The 12,775-nt window shown below is 62.7% G+C and overlaps 1 protein-coding gene across 3 annotated transcripts; it reads right to left on the bottom strand.

Annotated features, from left to right (window-relative positions):
- Positions 1–3,402: 3,402 nt before the first annotated feature.
- Positions 3,403–11,572, bottom strand: ABHD17A (abhydrolase domain containing 17A, depalmitoylase). 3 transcript variants are annotated; one of them, XM_037018310.2, is made up of 5 exons: positions 11,429–11,572; positions 7,522–8,058; positions 6,118–6,312; positions 3,985–4,164; positions 3,403–3,900 (listed from the first exon to the last, which is right to left on the bottom strand). In XM_037018310.2, the coding sequence occupies exons 2-5, from the start codon at positions 7,851–7,853 to the stop codon at positions 3,675–3,677; spliced, it is 933 nt and encodes a 310-aa protein (XP_036874205.2). In that variant the 5' UTR covers positions 7,854–8,058; positions 11,429–11,572; the 3' UTR covers positions 3,403–3,674. The 3 variants fall into 3 exon arrangements, with proteins under 3 accessions (XP_036874205.2, XP_073076766.1, XP_017524546.2); XM_073220665.1 differs by lacking the exon at positions 11,429–11,572 and adding an exon at positions 8,827–10,036; XM_017669057.3 differs by lacking the exon at positions 11,429–11,572 and adding an exon at positions 8,490–8,772.
- Between the last annotated feature and the right edge of the window lie 1,203 nt (positions 11,573–12,775).

Below are 12,775 nucleotides of genomic sequence, written 5' to 3'. Positions count from 1 at the left end.
AGTACCCGGGCGTGCCTAGGCCATGGAGCACACGGGGCCTGGAACCTGCGTCTGCGACCCAGAGAACCAGGTCTGAGGTGTGTCAGGTGCGGTGTCACGGGGAGGACCAAGGACCCCGTGAACCCTGGACATGCTGCCTGGCAGCGTGTGCTCAAGTGCCTGCTGGGACGCAGGAGAGTGCTGCCGGGCGTGAACGCATGTCCTGGAAAATTCACAAAATGGAGAACGAAAAGTTGGCCCTTCTCCCAGGCAGCCTGGCCCACGGGCCATTACCGCATGCCGGGGGCTGGGCATCCTGGAATGTGGCACTGGCCTCCCCCGTCACTGCCCTGTGTGGTTGCCCCACATCCAGAGACACCACAGCCTGAGCCTGAGCCCCTCAGAGGCACCCCACATGGAGAGGCCAGTGCCTGTGGACAGAGAAACCACGGCCCAGCGGAACCCGGGGGCCACAGGGGTGAGGGCCCCTGAAGATGCAGGGTCACTCACGTACCTCCACCAGGGTGACCCCTGCCCCGTGAAGATCCAAGAGGGGTGGGGGAGTCCCAAATACTGGAGTTTTCAGAACCCTTCCTGTCACGGTGTCTTGTGGAGTTAGTATTGCACGAAATACAATTAAGGTAACTATTTATTGTTAAGATAACTGTTTTCTCTTAGTGAGGGAGATGGAGGCCTATGGACATTCAGTGAGGAAGGTGATGAGTTTGGGGTGCTAGGGTGACACAGAGCCACACACAAATGGTGGGGGGGGCTTGGCATGTGGCAGAGGTAGCACTTCAGTCCAAGAAAGAATGGCTTTTTGGGAAACAGATTTGGGACAATTTGGAAAAAAGCAGTTTGGGCTCCTACCTCAGTCCCTTCCAGAAGCACTTCCTAGAATTAGACCAAAAATGTGAATATATATTTTAAAATGAAGCCATTACATTTCCAGAAGAAAACCTCAAATATTTGATAATCTTGGTACAGAAGAAATTTCTAAGCATGACACAGAATGCTGAAGCCATAAATGAAAAAACTGAATGACTAATAATGATTTTAAATGTGTGGCATAAATAAATAAATTTTTATGAATACAATCCAAGTCAAAGACAAATGACAGGTTGGAGGAAAAAAAATCTTTTGACACAACGGGCTAATTTCGTTAATATGTAGAGCGTTCTTAGGAAACAGTAACACCCACAACCCAATAGGAAAACTGGGCAAAGAATTATGCAATACAAATATGTACAAGTTTATAATAAAAATAGATTTTTCGGTTTCAAAACGATTATATTACTGGGAGAAATGATCAACATAAAAATAAATCTCACAAAAGGAACTGAGATATTTTATTATCCGTGTAAGAAACACAAAACCACAATGAAACACTATTCACACCTACCAGACCTACGTACAAGATGGAGCGTCAGCAACGGGGGTACTGGCCGCCGCCTCTGTACTTTCGTAGGAAAGCCCGTTGACCTAGCACTTCTGCACGAAGGAAGTCAGCCTACAGAAATATTCCTACATGGGTACAAATGTAGGAGAAACAGTCTAGCATTACGTGTTACAAAGACAGGAAAAGACCTAAATCTCTACCAACGGGGAAATAGGATAAATTACAGTACCAATAAAACGGCGCGATGATTAAAATCTGCAAGCGGGAACGCAGAGTGCCCTCTAAGCCACGAGGAGTAAAAGGATCACACGTAAAGTGCCCTAAGTTTTGTATAAACGTATCAGACGTCCGTGCACTGACTTTCCCTGTTGACACATAAGAAACTGCTGTATGTCTTCCCGGAGAACGGGTAACCAGGCTGCTCAGCCATCAGGGGTGGGCAGGACCCTGAATTTTTACCCGAGACCCTTTCATGCTCTGGATTTTTAACTCAACGTATGGAAAACCCTTTTTGCTTCAATTCTAAGCAGTTGCTTTGAACTTGCTCTGCAGAGTCCCGGCTCTCAGGGAATTTACATTCTGATGGGGTCAAAAGACAACACATTGTGACAGGTTAAGCATCAGAGGTCATCGGGAACACAGAGAAGGGGGTCAAGGTCGGGGTGGGCGTCAGGGAAGGAATACTGTAGCAAGACAACGAGAGGACGTCAGACGTGCAAAGAAACAGCGGGCATGCTGGGGGCGCCCGCCCCAGGCCGGCGCGGAGCGGCTGCGCGCAAAGGCCCGGTGGCGAGCGGACAGCGGGGCCCACGGTGGTCTCTGCCCAGCGAGCGTGCGCCGCACGTTCGGGTTCGCTTTCCAGCGCCCTGTTGGATGGGGAGTGACTCTCGACGTCCGACTAGGTGCCCGCGGGACCGAGGCACTCGGCGGCGGGTGGGAGCGCGGGGTCCCCGCCAGCCTGACGCAGCGAGCTCCGAGCACCCGGGTCCCGAGTCTCCGGCGAGCAGCGAGCTCGGGGCGGCGACCTGGGGCCGGCCCAGAGCTCCGCAGAGCGGCCCGCCGCCCCCTTTTCCCGCTGGGCGTCAGCTGGGACGGCCCCACGGCAGCCCGTCCTGCGGCTGGGGTGGAAGCCGGGCCGGGGCCGCGCCAGTCGGTCAGGGACCCCGCCGCCGCCACTTACCGCCCAGGATGCCGCCTCCCGCTCCGCAGCCGCCGCCGCTCCCGCGCTAAGCCACTTCCGCTTCCGGCCCGGCTGCGGCCCCTCAGCGTCGTCCCCGCCCCGAGGCCGAAGATCCGCCCCCTTAAAGGGGCCGCGAAGCCTTAAGGCCCTGGGACTGGGAGAAGGCGGAAGCAGCTCCCGGTGCTGGCCTCGCCAACGCCTGGCGCCCGGGGGTGAACTGCAGGCCACCCGTCTCCGAGGCTTTCCCCGCCCTAGCGTGCTGCCCCTGGAGGTCGCAAGGAGCACTCCAGGGGCTGGGATCCAGGGAGACGGGGACGTGGCCCACCTTCAGGGACACCCCAGCCAGAGGTCACAGCTCAAAGGCCTCGAGGAGGGCTGCGGAGGCGCGTTGGGAACACGGGGGTCAGCCCCCTTTCCGGGGGACACCCCTCGGGGCCTCTGTGCAGCGGGGTGAGGATGGGCGTAACAGGAAGGGCAGCCCGAGCGCCCTTATCCACAAGGAAGCAGAAGAGGGCATCGCTGGGGCCACAGAGCAGGCCGAGGGACCCTGCCACCGCAGCCACCCCCGGGTGACTTGGAGACGGGGGCCCAGCACTCTAACAGGTGTATCTGGCAGGCAGGGTCCCAGGTTCGAATGCTGTTGTCCCTCCATCACTTACCCAAGCAACCAGCAACCTCAAGAGGCGTTCCCGATGGGACCCAACCCCACCGGTCTTCTGCAGGGCCAGTGATGGCTGCGCCTGTGCTCAACTATCCTGGGAGTCTGGGGGCGAAGCCGGCCCCTTCAGACTCACTGAGTCCTGGGAAGAGCATGCATGAGGCACGAAAGGAAGGAGAGGCACGCTTAAAATTTTAAATCTTTAATTTTTTTTTCACGTTTACCCTCTTTTTGCTTCCAAAAGGAAATAAGAATGTAGCTCTGTTGCCTGTCCATTGTCCACGGCCTCTGGGCCAGGGCAGGTCCTAGCCCCTGCCCGACAGCTGCCACGAGACCTGGGGCACCCGGGGGGTCCACATGCAGCCCCCGGAGCCGGGGCCGCAGCTGGGTGAGGTCCAGGCAGCCACCTTATTGCTGAGGTCCCGGCGCGGCTCGGATTCTGGGCATGGGCCTCTAGGCTAGGGGCGCTGGCTGGGCAGCTCCTGGGAGACGAAGCGGCGTAGGCGCTCCAGGTACTGGCTGTAGAGCTCGATGTCGTTGTGCCCCGCGCCCTCTACCCACAGTGGCTCCACGGCCTTGGGGCAGCGCTCATAGAGCGCCAGCCCGTGCGAGAAGTCGATGACCTCGTCCTCCGTGCCGTGGATGAAGAGCACCGGTGATGTGATCTTGGACACCTTCTCGATGCTGCGGAGAGAGAAGGGCTGGTCAGGTGCCAGCGCCGCCCCGCCATGCTGCGCCCCACCGCGCCCGGCCCCACCCCGGGCTCACTTGGGGAATGCATCGAAGCAGTAGGTCTTCTTGGTGTCAGGGAAAGCGACGCGCATGCCCGAGGTCAGCGGGGAGTGCAGTACCACGGCGGCGCACTCATAGCGCGAGGCCAGGTCCACGGTGGGCACTGTGCCAATGCTCTGCCCGTACAGGACGATGCTGTCTGGGCTGATGCCGTACCTGGCGGGCGGGGCAGGGTCAGGGGGGCGACAATGCACACAACCGCCTCCCACCACTCACCCTCCTGGGGCAGTCCCCGTTCTCTGGGCAGTCTCCAGGGAGAGGATCCAGCCCAGGGTCCACACGGATCCCCTGGACCCTCCCTTGCCCCAGAACAAAGAGGGGGTCCCTCAGCAGGCAGTCGGGACCTGGGCAAGGTCGCCTGGGGAGGGCCCCAAGGTGGAGTTGTGGCTCCTGGGGACAGGGCAGCCCTGGGGCCTCTCCTGCTCCCCAGGGGACCCACCTCTACAACACACGAGTGGGGCCACATCCTGAACCTGCTTAGAGCCTTCCAGTCCCTGCCGATAAGAAAGCCCTTCCTGGTGGCACTAGAAGGGGCCTGTCTTCCTCCCTGAACTCCTCCCCTATCCCCTCGGCCATGAGAATTTGTGGCAGCAGTGTCCCCTGAAGTCAGCCAGTTTGAGGCCCCTGGGTAGCCCACCAATCAGGTGCTTAGCACAAGACAGGTAAGCAGGGACAGCAGCTGCTGTGAGGGGAGTGGGTGCTACCTCCTCCTGGCACCCTCCCTACAGAGTGGCCAGCCCCATGCCCACACATACCCGTCCCATCTGCACAGGAACCCCCTCACCACCCTTCCAGATCCCAAGGGCCAAAGCAGGTCGGTGCCGCATCTGGGCAGCCCACACGGACAACCAGACTGCACCGCCCTGTCCACCTAGAAGCCACATGCACCTGTCCTGGCAACGATCCAGGTTAACTACCACCTGGCCTCTGGCACAAGAATACCATCGGCCTCGTGCCTATCGTCCTGGCCGCTCCTCCCCAGCCTGCTCCCCAGGCTGTTGTGGCTACTGCTGGGCTGAGCGCCAGCCCGTCCCCATCACCTGGACACATGCAGCCCTTCCCCCAGGACTCCAGCCCTGGTCACTGCTTAGGCCTGAGCTCCCGCCCACCCGTGGTCTCCCAGCCGTGGGGAGAGAGGGACCAGGTTTCTGGAGGACAGAGCCGGCAGTAGGCTGCATGGCTGGAAGGGCAGAGCTCAGGGCCCTCGCCCCACAACAGGGCCGGAGTCTGCCAGCGAATAGCAGGAAGGCCGCGGCAGCAGGGACGGGCATGTGCCTGCACCGTGCCGCCCAGGACTGGCCCGGGTACTGGGTGGTGTCAGGGCACCCACATCCCCAGGGCAGGCTGCCCTTGGTCCCTGTGGGAGGGGGTGGGGCTGGTAGACCAGGCAGGACCGATGGGGCAGCTCCGACAGGCTGCGGGCAGGGTGCTGCCTCCAGGAGGGCCAGGGTGGGGATGGCTTCCTTCTAGGGCAGTGCTGGGCCCAAAGCCTGAGCGCGAGTGAGGCCAGGGGCTGCCCTAGATCTGCCCCAACGTCCAGGACCACATGGCCCTGTTCTGACCAAGCATGGGGTATGTGCCGGGGGCTCATGTCCGAGGAGGACTTGGCCCTTGGCCATCAGGGCTGTGCTGTGCACCCAGCTGCCCAACAGCATCATCCAGGCCCTACCCACCACCCCTAGGAGGCCGGGCCCCACAGCCACAGGTGCTAGTCCCCAGACCCTGATGCAGTGGCCTGGTCCCACCCTGAACCCCAAGTGCTCCCTTAGCTCTGGTGTTTCTAGAGGCCCCACATAGCCCGCAGGGCCTGTGCCCTCCGCAGCCCCCTCCCTCCAGCCCCAGCCCCTCCCCTGCCCAGGCCAGGGGCTCCCAGGAGGGGAGGAGGACCACCCCCAGAGAGTTTGGGGACTGCCCGCACCGCCTCCCTGTACACCGAGCATGCCTGCCACTATGCTGAGGGCACCCGGGTCGGGCCTCAGCCTCTGCCCTAGGTGACCACTGGCAGGCTCCTCTCCTGCAGGGCCACCCCCAGGGGACCCCACTAAGTTTCACAGATCTGGTCACCTCTGCAGGGACACTGTAAGCAGCCCCTCCCCAGCATCAGCTCACCGGGTGCGCAGGGCCTGCCAGGCGGCGTCGATGTCGGCGTACAGGTTCTTCTCGGAGGGCTTGCCCGAGCTCACGCCATAGCCCGAGTAGTCGTACGAAAAGATGTTGCAGCTGATGCGTGTACCCAGGCCAATGTAGAAGCTGCTCATCTGGCCCAGGTCCACCGCGTTGCCGTGCGAGAAGAGAACTGTGTACCTGGGGGACGAAAGTACCGGTCAGAGGGAAGGGAACTATTTGTGTCCCCCACCTAGGATGGAACAGGAATGCTGAGGGTGACAAGCCGCCTGTGCCACAGAGTAAGTGGCCCAGCCCCCCTCCTGCTGTCTGATGTGAGGCAGGAGACAGCCAGCAGCACCACGGGCTTCCCCTCTGTGAGAAGGGGCCACTGAGGCTGTCGGTCATGTTCTCAGCACAGGGTGGTCCAGCAAGGGGAGCGCAGCAAGCCACAGTGACCATCACATCCACCCCCTCTGGGTCATGAACTTTTGGATGGACACTGACCACCCAAGGATGGCAGGCACCAACACCTGCTGCTCAGGGCCTTCAAGAAGGAACCATCCAGCTATCAGCAGGGCTGTGACCCCTGCTCTTGTCAGCTGGTCCCCACAGGGGAATAAAGCCCACCCTTGTTCACAGCGGCGCAGCTCCCTCCCCATATGGAAATGACCGCAGCTCTAGGCCCTGCCCTGCAAGGCTGCTGCAGAACAGGCCTGGCCCCAGCTCATGCCAGGAGCAGGCCACCTGGCTACATGCTGGCCTGTGGACTCACAGAGCCTCCTTCCTCCAGCACCACCAGGCCTCAGCCCTGCCAGGCCAAAACGCACGAGCTTGCCCTTTGGACTCAGGTCGAGAGCCAGAACCGCACCTGGTCTGAAGGTGAAGGCACCTGGGCGGTCCCGCCTCCGCACTCCCACGGGGCTCCAGGAAGAGCCCTGCTTCCACACCCAGAGGGCTCCTATTAATGGGAGGCAGACTGGGCGAGCCAGCTGCCAGGCCTCGGGGTCCCCACTGACCATTCCTGGGCAGGTGAGCACTGAGACCCTGAAGGCAGCTCCCCCTCCAACACAAGGGTGACGTGGCCCCGCAGAGCCACCTCCCTGGGCCTCGAGGTCCTCATCTGCAGGGCTGGGCTGCACATGGAGAAGCACCTGGCATCAAGGGCCTAGGGCAGTCCACGGGGTCTCCTCTTGGTGGATCCGATTCACCCATTTGGCAAAAAGGATCCCCAGGGCACCCACACCCTGATTTCACCATGGCCCTGGCCCCCTGGGGGCTACGGCCAGCTAACATCCGAGCCCCAAGGACAGAGGGCATTCTGGTCCGGGAGCCTCCTGGGTCCTGGGTCCTGGGTCCCCACTGCCCGCCTCACTTCTCCCCATCCTGGGTTCGGTCCACGAGCCTCACCTGGCACTGGGCACACAGCGCACGTACATGCAGGCGATGCGGTTGCCGCGGCCACTCTTGGTCAGGAAGACCTCGATGGTGTCCAGCTCACGCTGGCTGTACTGGAAGTCCGCGCGCTCCATCAGGTGGAGCTTCCAGCGCCCAGGGGTGCCAGCAGAAGCCCGCAGGGTCCCCGAGGGGGCAGCCCCGGTCCCACAGGGCCCCGACTCGGGCTCAGGCACCAGCGAGTAGGTGGCCTCTGGTGGCAAGAAGGCGAGCTTGGCGGCGATGCGGCCGGGGCAGGGAGGGCAGCAGAAGAGGCAGCACAGCTCGGTCACCGACAGGCCGTTCATGGCGGGCTCCGGGCCCTGGGGCGGGCCTCGCTTGGCAGGGGCGGGGTGGGCGTGCTCGGCGACTCGGGCAGGGGGCAGGGCGGCCCCCAGCCACCACCCCAGATGAAAGTCCCGTTAGGAGGCTGCGGCCCAGCCCCACCGCGGTCCAAGCCGAGCCCTCGGGAGCCTCGCGGCCTTCCATCTCCAGGTCATGCAGAGGGAGACCCTGCAGGGGAACAGGAAGATGGGGAGGTGGAGACCCCACAGCAGGCCAGCTGGGGCAGAGTGGACCCAACCCCGTTCATCCTGAACCTCCGGGCCTTGCCCAGGGCCCACCTAGGCCTCCTCTCTTGCCCAGACTGCTCCACCCTCCACCCCATGGACCTGCGGGCTCAGCCGTCCTCCCAGGGACAAAGCGCCTCCTGACACCACCTGTGTGGGACCCGGGGCTGACAACCCTTCCTCTGCGTTCAGTCACCAGCTCTGGCCATTTGAGCCTATTTCTCAGCCCCACCTTGTCCAGTGGCTGTGCCGGGCCGTAAGACCCCTGGCCCACCCCAGCTCCCCCCACACAGCCCTGCTCCGGGCCCGGGGCAGCCCTGTTGCCCCCTCCTGCCTCTGTCCACAAGGCGGGCTCAGACTCTCCCCCCTGCCCACCTCCACGCTGTCCTTCAAGGACTCGTCTGCCACCCTCAGCAACACAGAGCAGCCAGGCAGCAGCCAGGGGCACCCAAGAGCCTGCGACCTGCAGGGGCCAGGCCTTGGGCAGGAGGCAGAGGAGCCCGGGCAGAGGAAATGCAACAAAGTCTCTGGGAACAAAAGCAGGATATGTCCCAGGGCTCAGGAGGCCCATTGGGCTGGGACCATGGCTCTCCCCGCGCTTGGGGCCAGGCGGCGGGGGGCATGGGGCAGAGGCTCGCAGGGCCCCGAGGCCCCGAGGCCCCTCCCCAGCTCTGCCAACACAGGGGTCTGCGACCTTGGGCAAGTAGCTTACCGTCCCTGGGCCTCCATGTCCTCAGCCATCAGTGCAGACAACATTCACCTCACGCGGAGTAAATGAGGTACGGGCTGAGTGGGGGGCTTGGGGGACAGCTCAGAGCAGAGACCCAAAAGCCCCTCCTCCCCGTGGCACACCGTAAACGGTGTTAAGCACACCACAGCTAAACCGCTAAAGCGGCCGCGATCATACGGGGCTGCCAACGGGAGAGGGGCGCACACAAGTTTGAGAAAAATCTGCCCAGCACTATGTCCCCGCTGCAGACTGGAGGGAGGGAGGGAGGGAGGGAGGGAGACAGGCGGCTCAGCTGTGGCAGCAGAGGACCTTGGAGGGTTCGGTTTTGGGGCCACAGTGTTTGAAACCAACTGGACCAAAGACAAGCAGTTCAGAGCACCTCAGAGCAGCCTAAGGCCCAGAAACACCCCCGGATCTGTGAGGGGCATGGGCCACATCCACAGGTGCAGGATTCGGGGCACCCAGGTGGGAAGGTGGACAGCCCCCAGGAGTGCCTGAACTCCCCTACAAGACGCATTTCTCAGAGGAGAGGGTCTACCATAGCTTTCGTACCAGTTCTTAGATGCAGGACAGTTTTCCCCTTGGGGACACCTGCCAGCCTCTGGGGACACTTCTGACTCTGACAACTGGGGAAGGCGGCTCCTGGCCTGGAGTGGGTGGAGGCCCGGGATGCCCTCCTCCAAAAACAATGATCTCTCCCCTTGTCAGCCAAGCCCAGGCTGCCTCAACACACCCTCAGAGGTCCAGGCCCAAACAGGCAACTCTCCACTGGCGCGGAGGGGCTCGGAGGGGCTGGCATTTGGGCAGCACAGTGACAGATGGGTTAGAAAGGAAGGCCTCAGATGGGCGGGTGGCCCTCCGCAGCCCTGACGATGAAAGGGCACACCAAGGTGGACACACCCCACCGACCAAGTCAGAAACCAGGAGCCACCTGCCCTGGACTCCTCCCCTCCCACCAGGTACCACCTCTCTAACCACCTGGACCACACCTACAACACCTGTCCCCTGGACCACTGAGGGAGTCTCCTTCCTTGCAGGCCCCCTGGCCACCACCACCTGCCCCAGGCCATTCTCCAGCAAAGGACCTCCTCACCACACAAATCTGACCTCACCACCTCCTGGGCTGCCCCAGAAGCCTCTACTATTTTCAGGACAGAGACCAAACCCCTCTCCACGGGCTGTGCCCAGCCAGCCCCTCCCACCTCACCCATAGTGTGTCCACTGTCCCCTTCTGCGCCCCCTCCCCCCAATCTCACCAGAGGGAGCTTGCCCACTGCCCTCCCCTCCTTCAGACCTCCATTCTGGTGCCCTCAGGGGGGCTCCCAAACAGGACCGAGACCCCCCACCCTCTCATGCTTCCAGGCCCGTCTCCCCAGTACTTAGCGCAGCTGGTATTTACAGGTTTAACCACATCTCCTCATCCCTCCACCAAAGTAAAACTCCCTGAGGGCAGGGCTACTACCTGCTGTTGCTCAATAAACACGGGCTGGACTACGGGCAAATGACAAGAGGCACACAGGACAGGGGACGCTACAGTCAGCGAGGTTGGACAAGGAGGGGGACAGTCTCTTCTGGGGCCATATGTACCTGGGACTTCGGCGTGTCATTTATGGGTGTCACCTAGCGTGCCCTGGGAGCCAGGGCTGAGGCCGGGCACTGCACGCCACACTTTCAATCACAGGGAACAAACCTGGCACCCAGACCTCCAGCGATTCCACCCACAAGCACACACTGGGCTCCCCGCCGCCGGGCCCCCAACGGGCAGGTGGTGGTGGGAGGACCAGGAGACCCGGCAACTGCGGTACTAAATACGGGCGGCGGAAAGGGCGCTTCCGCCCAGCCGGTCAAGGTGGGAAAGCTGGCTGGAAGGTGCGGACTGAGTGGCCAGGAGACAGGGAACGGGGCAGAGGAGGGGGCATGGGCAAAACCCTAGAGATGACAGCAGCTTCCAGGAACTGCGGGTCCCCGGCTGGGGCGGGCACCGGGCAGGAGGAGGTGAGCAGAGGAGTCCCCAGAGGGACCCGGGGCCGCGTCGGGCCCCGCCCGCGAGCCCTGCTGCAGAGTATGCACTTCATCCTGGGGGAAACGGGGAGCCCTGGAGGAGTCCTGGTCCGGTACGGTCACCATGGGGTAAGGGCTGCGGGCCGTTCCCCGGCTGCCACCGAAGACCGGACGGGAGCGGAGGCCGGGAAGCTCGCCCAGGTGTCCCAGCGGGCCAGAGGACGCCTGGGAAAAGGCAGAGGCGTCTGGGAGGCGTTTAGGAAGCACGACTGGGCTGCGGGCTGCTGCGGCTGGCTCGGGGGGCTGGCTGGGCGGCCGGGGGCCGCGCGTCCCCAGCAGGATGGGCGCCCGCCCCAAGTCGGACGTCTGGAAGGACGGGGGACAGCGCTCTCCGGGCTGGGGGACGCCGGCCCGCGGTCCCCGCTGCCTCGGAGTCCTCCGGCTGGGCCCGCGGCCGCCCCCGGAGTGCGGGGTCAGAGGGCGGCCGCCCCAGGAGTGCGGGATCAGAGGGCGTCCGCCCGGGCTGCCCCGGCCTCGCAGCCCGGCCCGGCCCTCCAAACCGCCGCCCCTGCCCGACACTCACCGCAGCGGCCCGCGCCCCCCGGCCCCGGGGCCGCGCTCCATGGCTCCTGGCCGCCCGCCCGCGCGCCCGTGGATCCCTCAGCGCCCCGGCCCGGCCGCCTGCGCTGCTGCCATTTACTCGCGGGCGGAAGTGAGCCTCGCTCCCGCCACCGCCCCGGATGTGACGTACCGTGCGCAGGGGCCGACGCGGCGCGCGCCCGGAGGTGGGGCCTGGGCCGGGGGCGGAGCTGACTTGGCGGTGGGCGGGGCCGCGCGGGGTCCAGCCTGGGTTCTCCGCGGACTCGCCGTCGTTCGTTCTTCCGTTCCAGGTCCCGGACTAGGGTGAGACGAGCAAGGCGAGGCCATGCGGGTGCGGGATCGGATCCTGCCTTTTAAAAGACATTTTGTTCATCATGGATTCTTTGGCATCGCTCCCAGTTTTTGAAGTATTGCTTTAAAATGTAGTGAATCTTGGTAGCCAATGGTACCTCCCCCCGCCTGAAGGCCTTTCCCAGCTCCAAACCCCCACCCCTGCAGGCAGCCCCAGCTGTCTCCAACCCATGCTTTAATCTGCAGCTTCCTTTACAGAGGAGATAAGCCCAGGCTCTGCATGCTGCGCCAGCCCTTCCCCAAGGCCCCATTCCTTCCGTCAGCTGCCAGGACAGGACTCCCAACCCCCACCCCCCGCTCAGAAATAGAGACTGACCAGGGGTGGTTTCCGGCCGTTTTTCTCTGACTCCTGCCCAGGGCTCAGCCGCCACCTCCTCCAGCCCTGGGACGGCTGCCCTGGGGTGCACCAGAGTTGCTCTTCCTCCGCTGCCCTGCTCAAGACTCCCAGCATCAGCTTAGGTTCTCAACTAGGCCCGGCTCCTGCCCATTTCCTCAGTTTCCTTGTGACTTCTTGGAGCAGGAAAAAGGCCTATCAGCAGCCTCGTTCCTCCGGCTGGGTCTCCCAGGCCTTCTTCCCCAGGGCTGGGAAGGACCAGCGCTGGGTTGCACCCGAAAGCCCAAAGCCCAGCTTCACCCGCATCAGTGTGACTCCAGGGCACAGTCGCAGACACAGGGGGAAGGCGGACTGAGCCCAGGAGGCAGGTGTTCCCAGCTGTCCCCCATGCTGTCTGATGATGACCTGCACCAGCAGCATGAGGATAATTCCCCACTCCATAGGTCAGCCTTTGCAAGGCTGCAGGGTGCTTCCCTGCATGCTCTTTGAATACCACTGACCTCAGACCGTCTGGACTCTATGCTTCTCTCCTCGTGACTTGAGCCTCTCGATACATCTGCAAAATAACTTAGCAAAATAACTTAGGAATCAGTGGTCTTAAATACGCTTCCAAACCTGGAGTCCGGAATTCTAGCCGTGCACTGT

Source organism: Manis javanica, chromosome 13 (assembly GCF_040802235.1).
Source record: "Manis javanica isolate MJ-LG chromosome 13, MJ_LKY, whole genome shotgun sequence".
In the NCBI taxonomy this organism is placed as follows: domain Eukaryota; kingdom Metazoa; phylum Chordata; class Mammalia; order Pholidota; family Manidae; genus Manis; species Manis javanica.
This window is presented reverse-complemented; position numbering and strand designations above follow the sequence as displayed.

Excerpts from the sequence above, each read along its gene's own strand:
- ABHD17A (XM_037018310.2), bottom strand. The coding sequence starts at position 7,853 with ATGAACGGCCTGTCGGTGACCGAGCTGTGCTGCCTCTTCTGCTGCCCT. Across the intron at positions 6,313-7,521 it reads CGCTGTGTGCCCAGTGCCAG|GTACACAGTTCTCTTCTCGC; the intron begins GTGAGGCTCGTG and ends TTCGTCCCCCAG. Across the intron at positions 3,901-3,984 it reads TGCTTCGATGCATTCCCCAA|CATCGAGAAGGTGTCCAAGA; the intron begins GTGAGCCCGGGG and ends CTCTCTCCGCAG.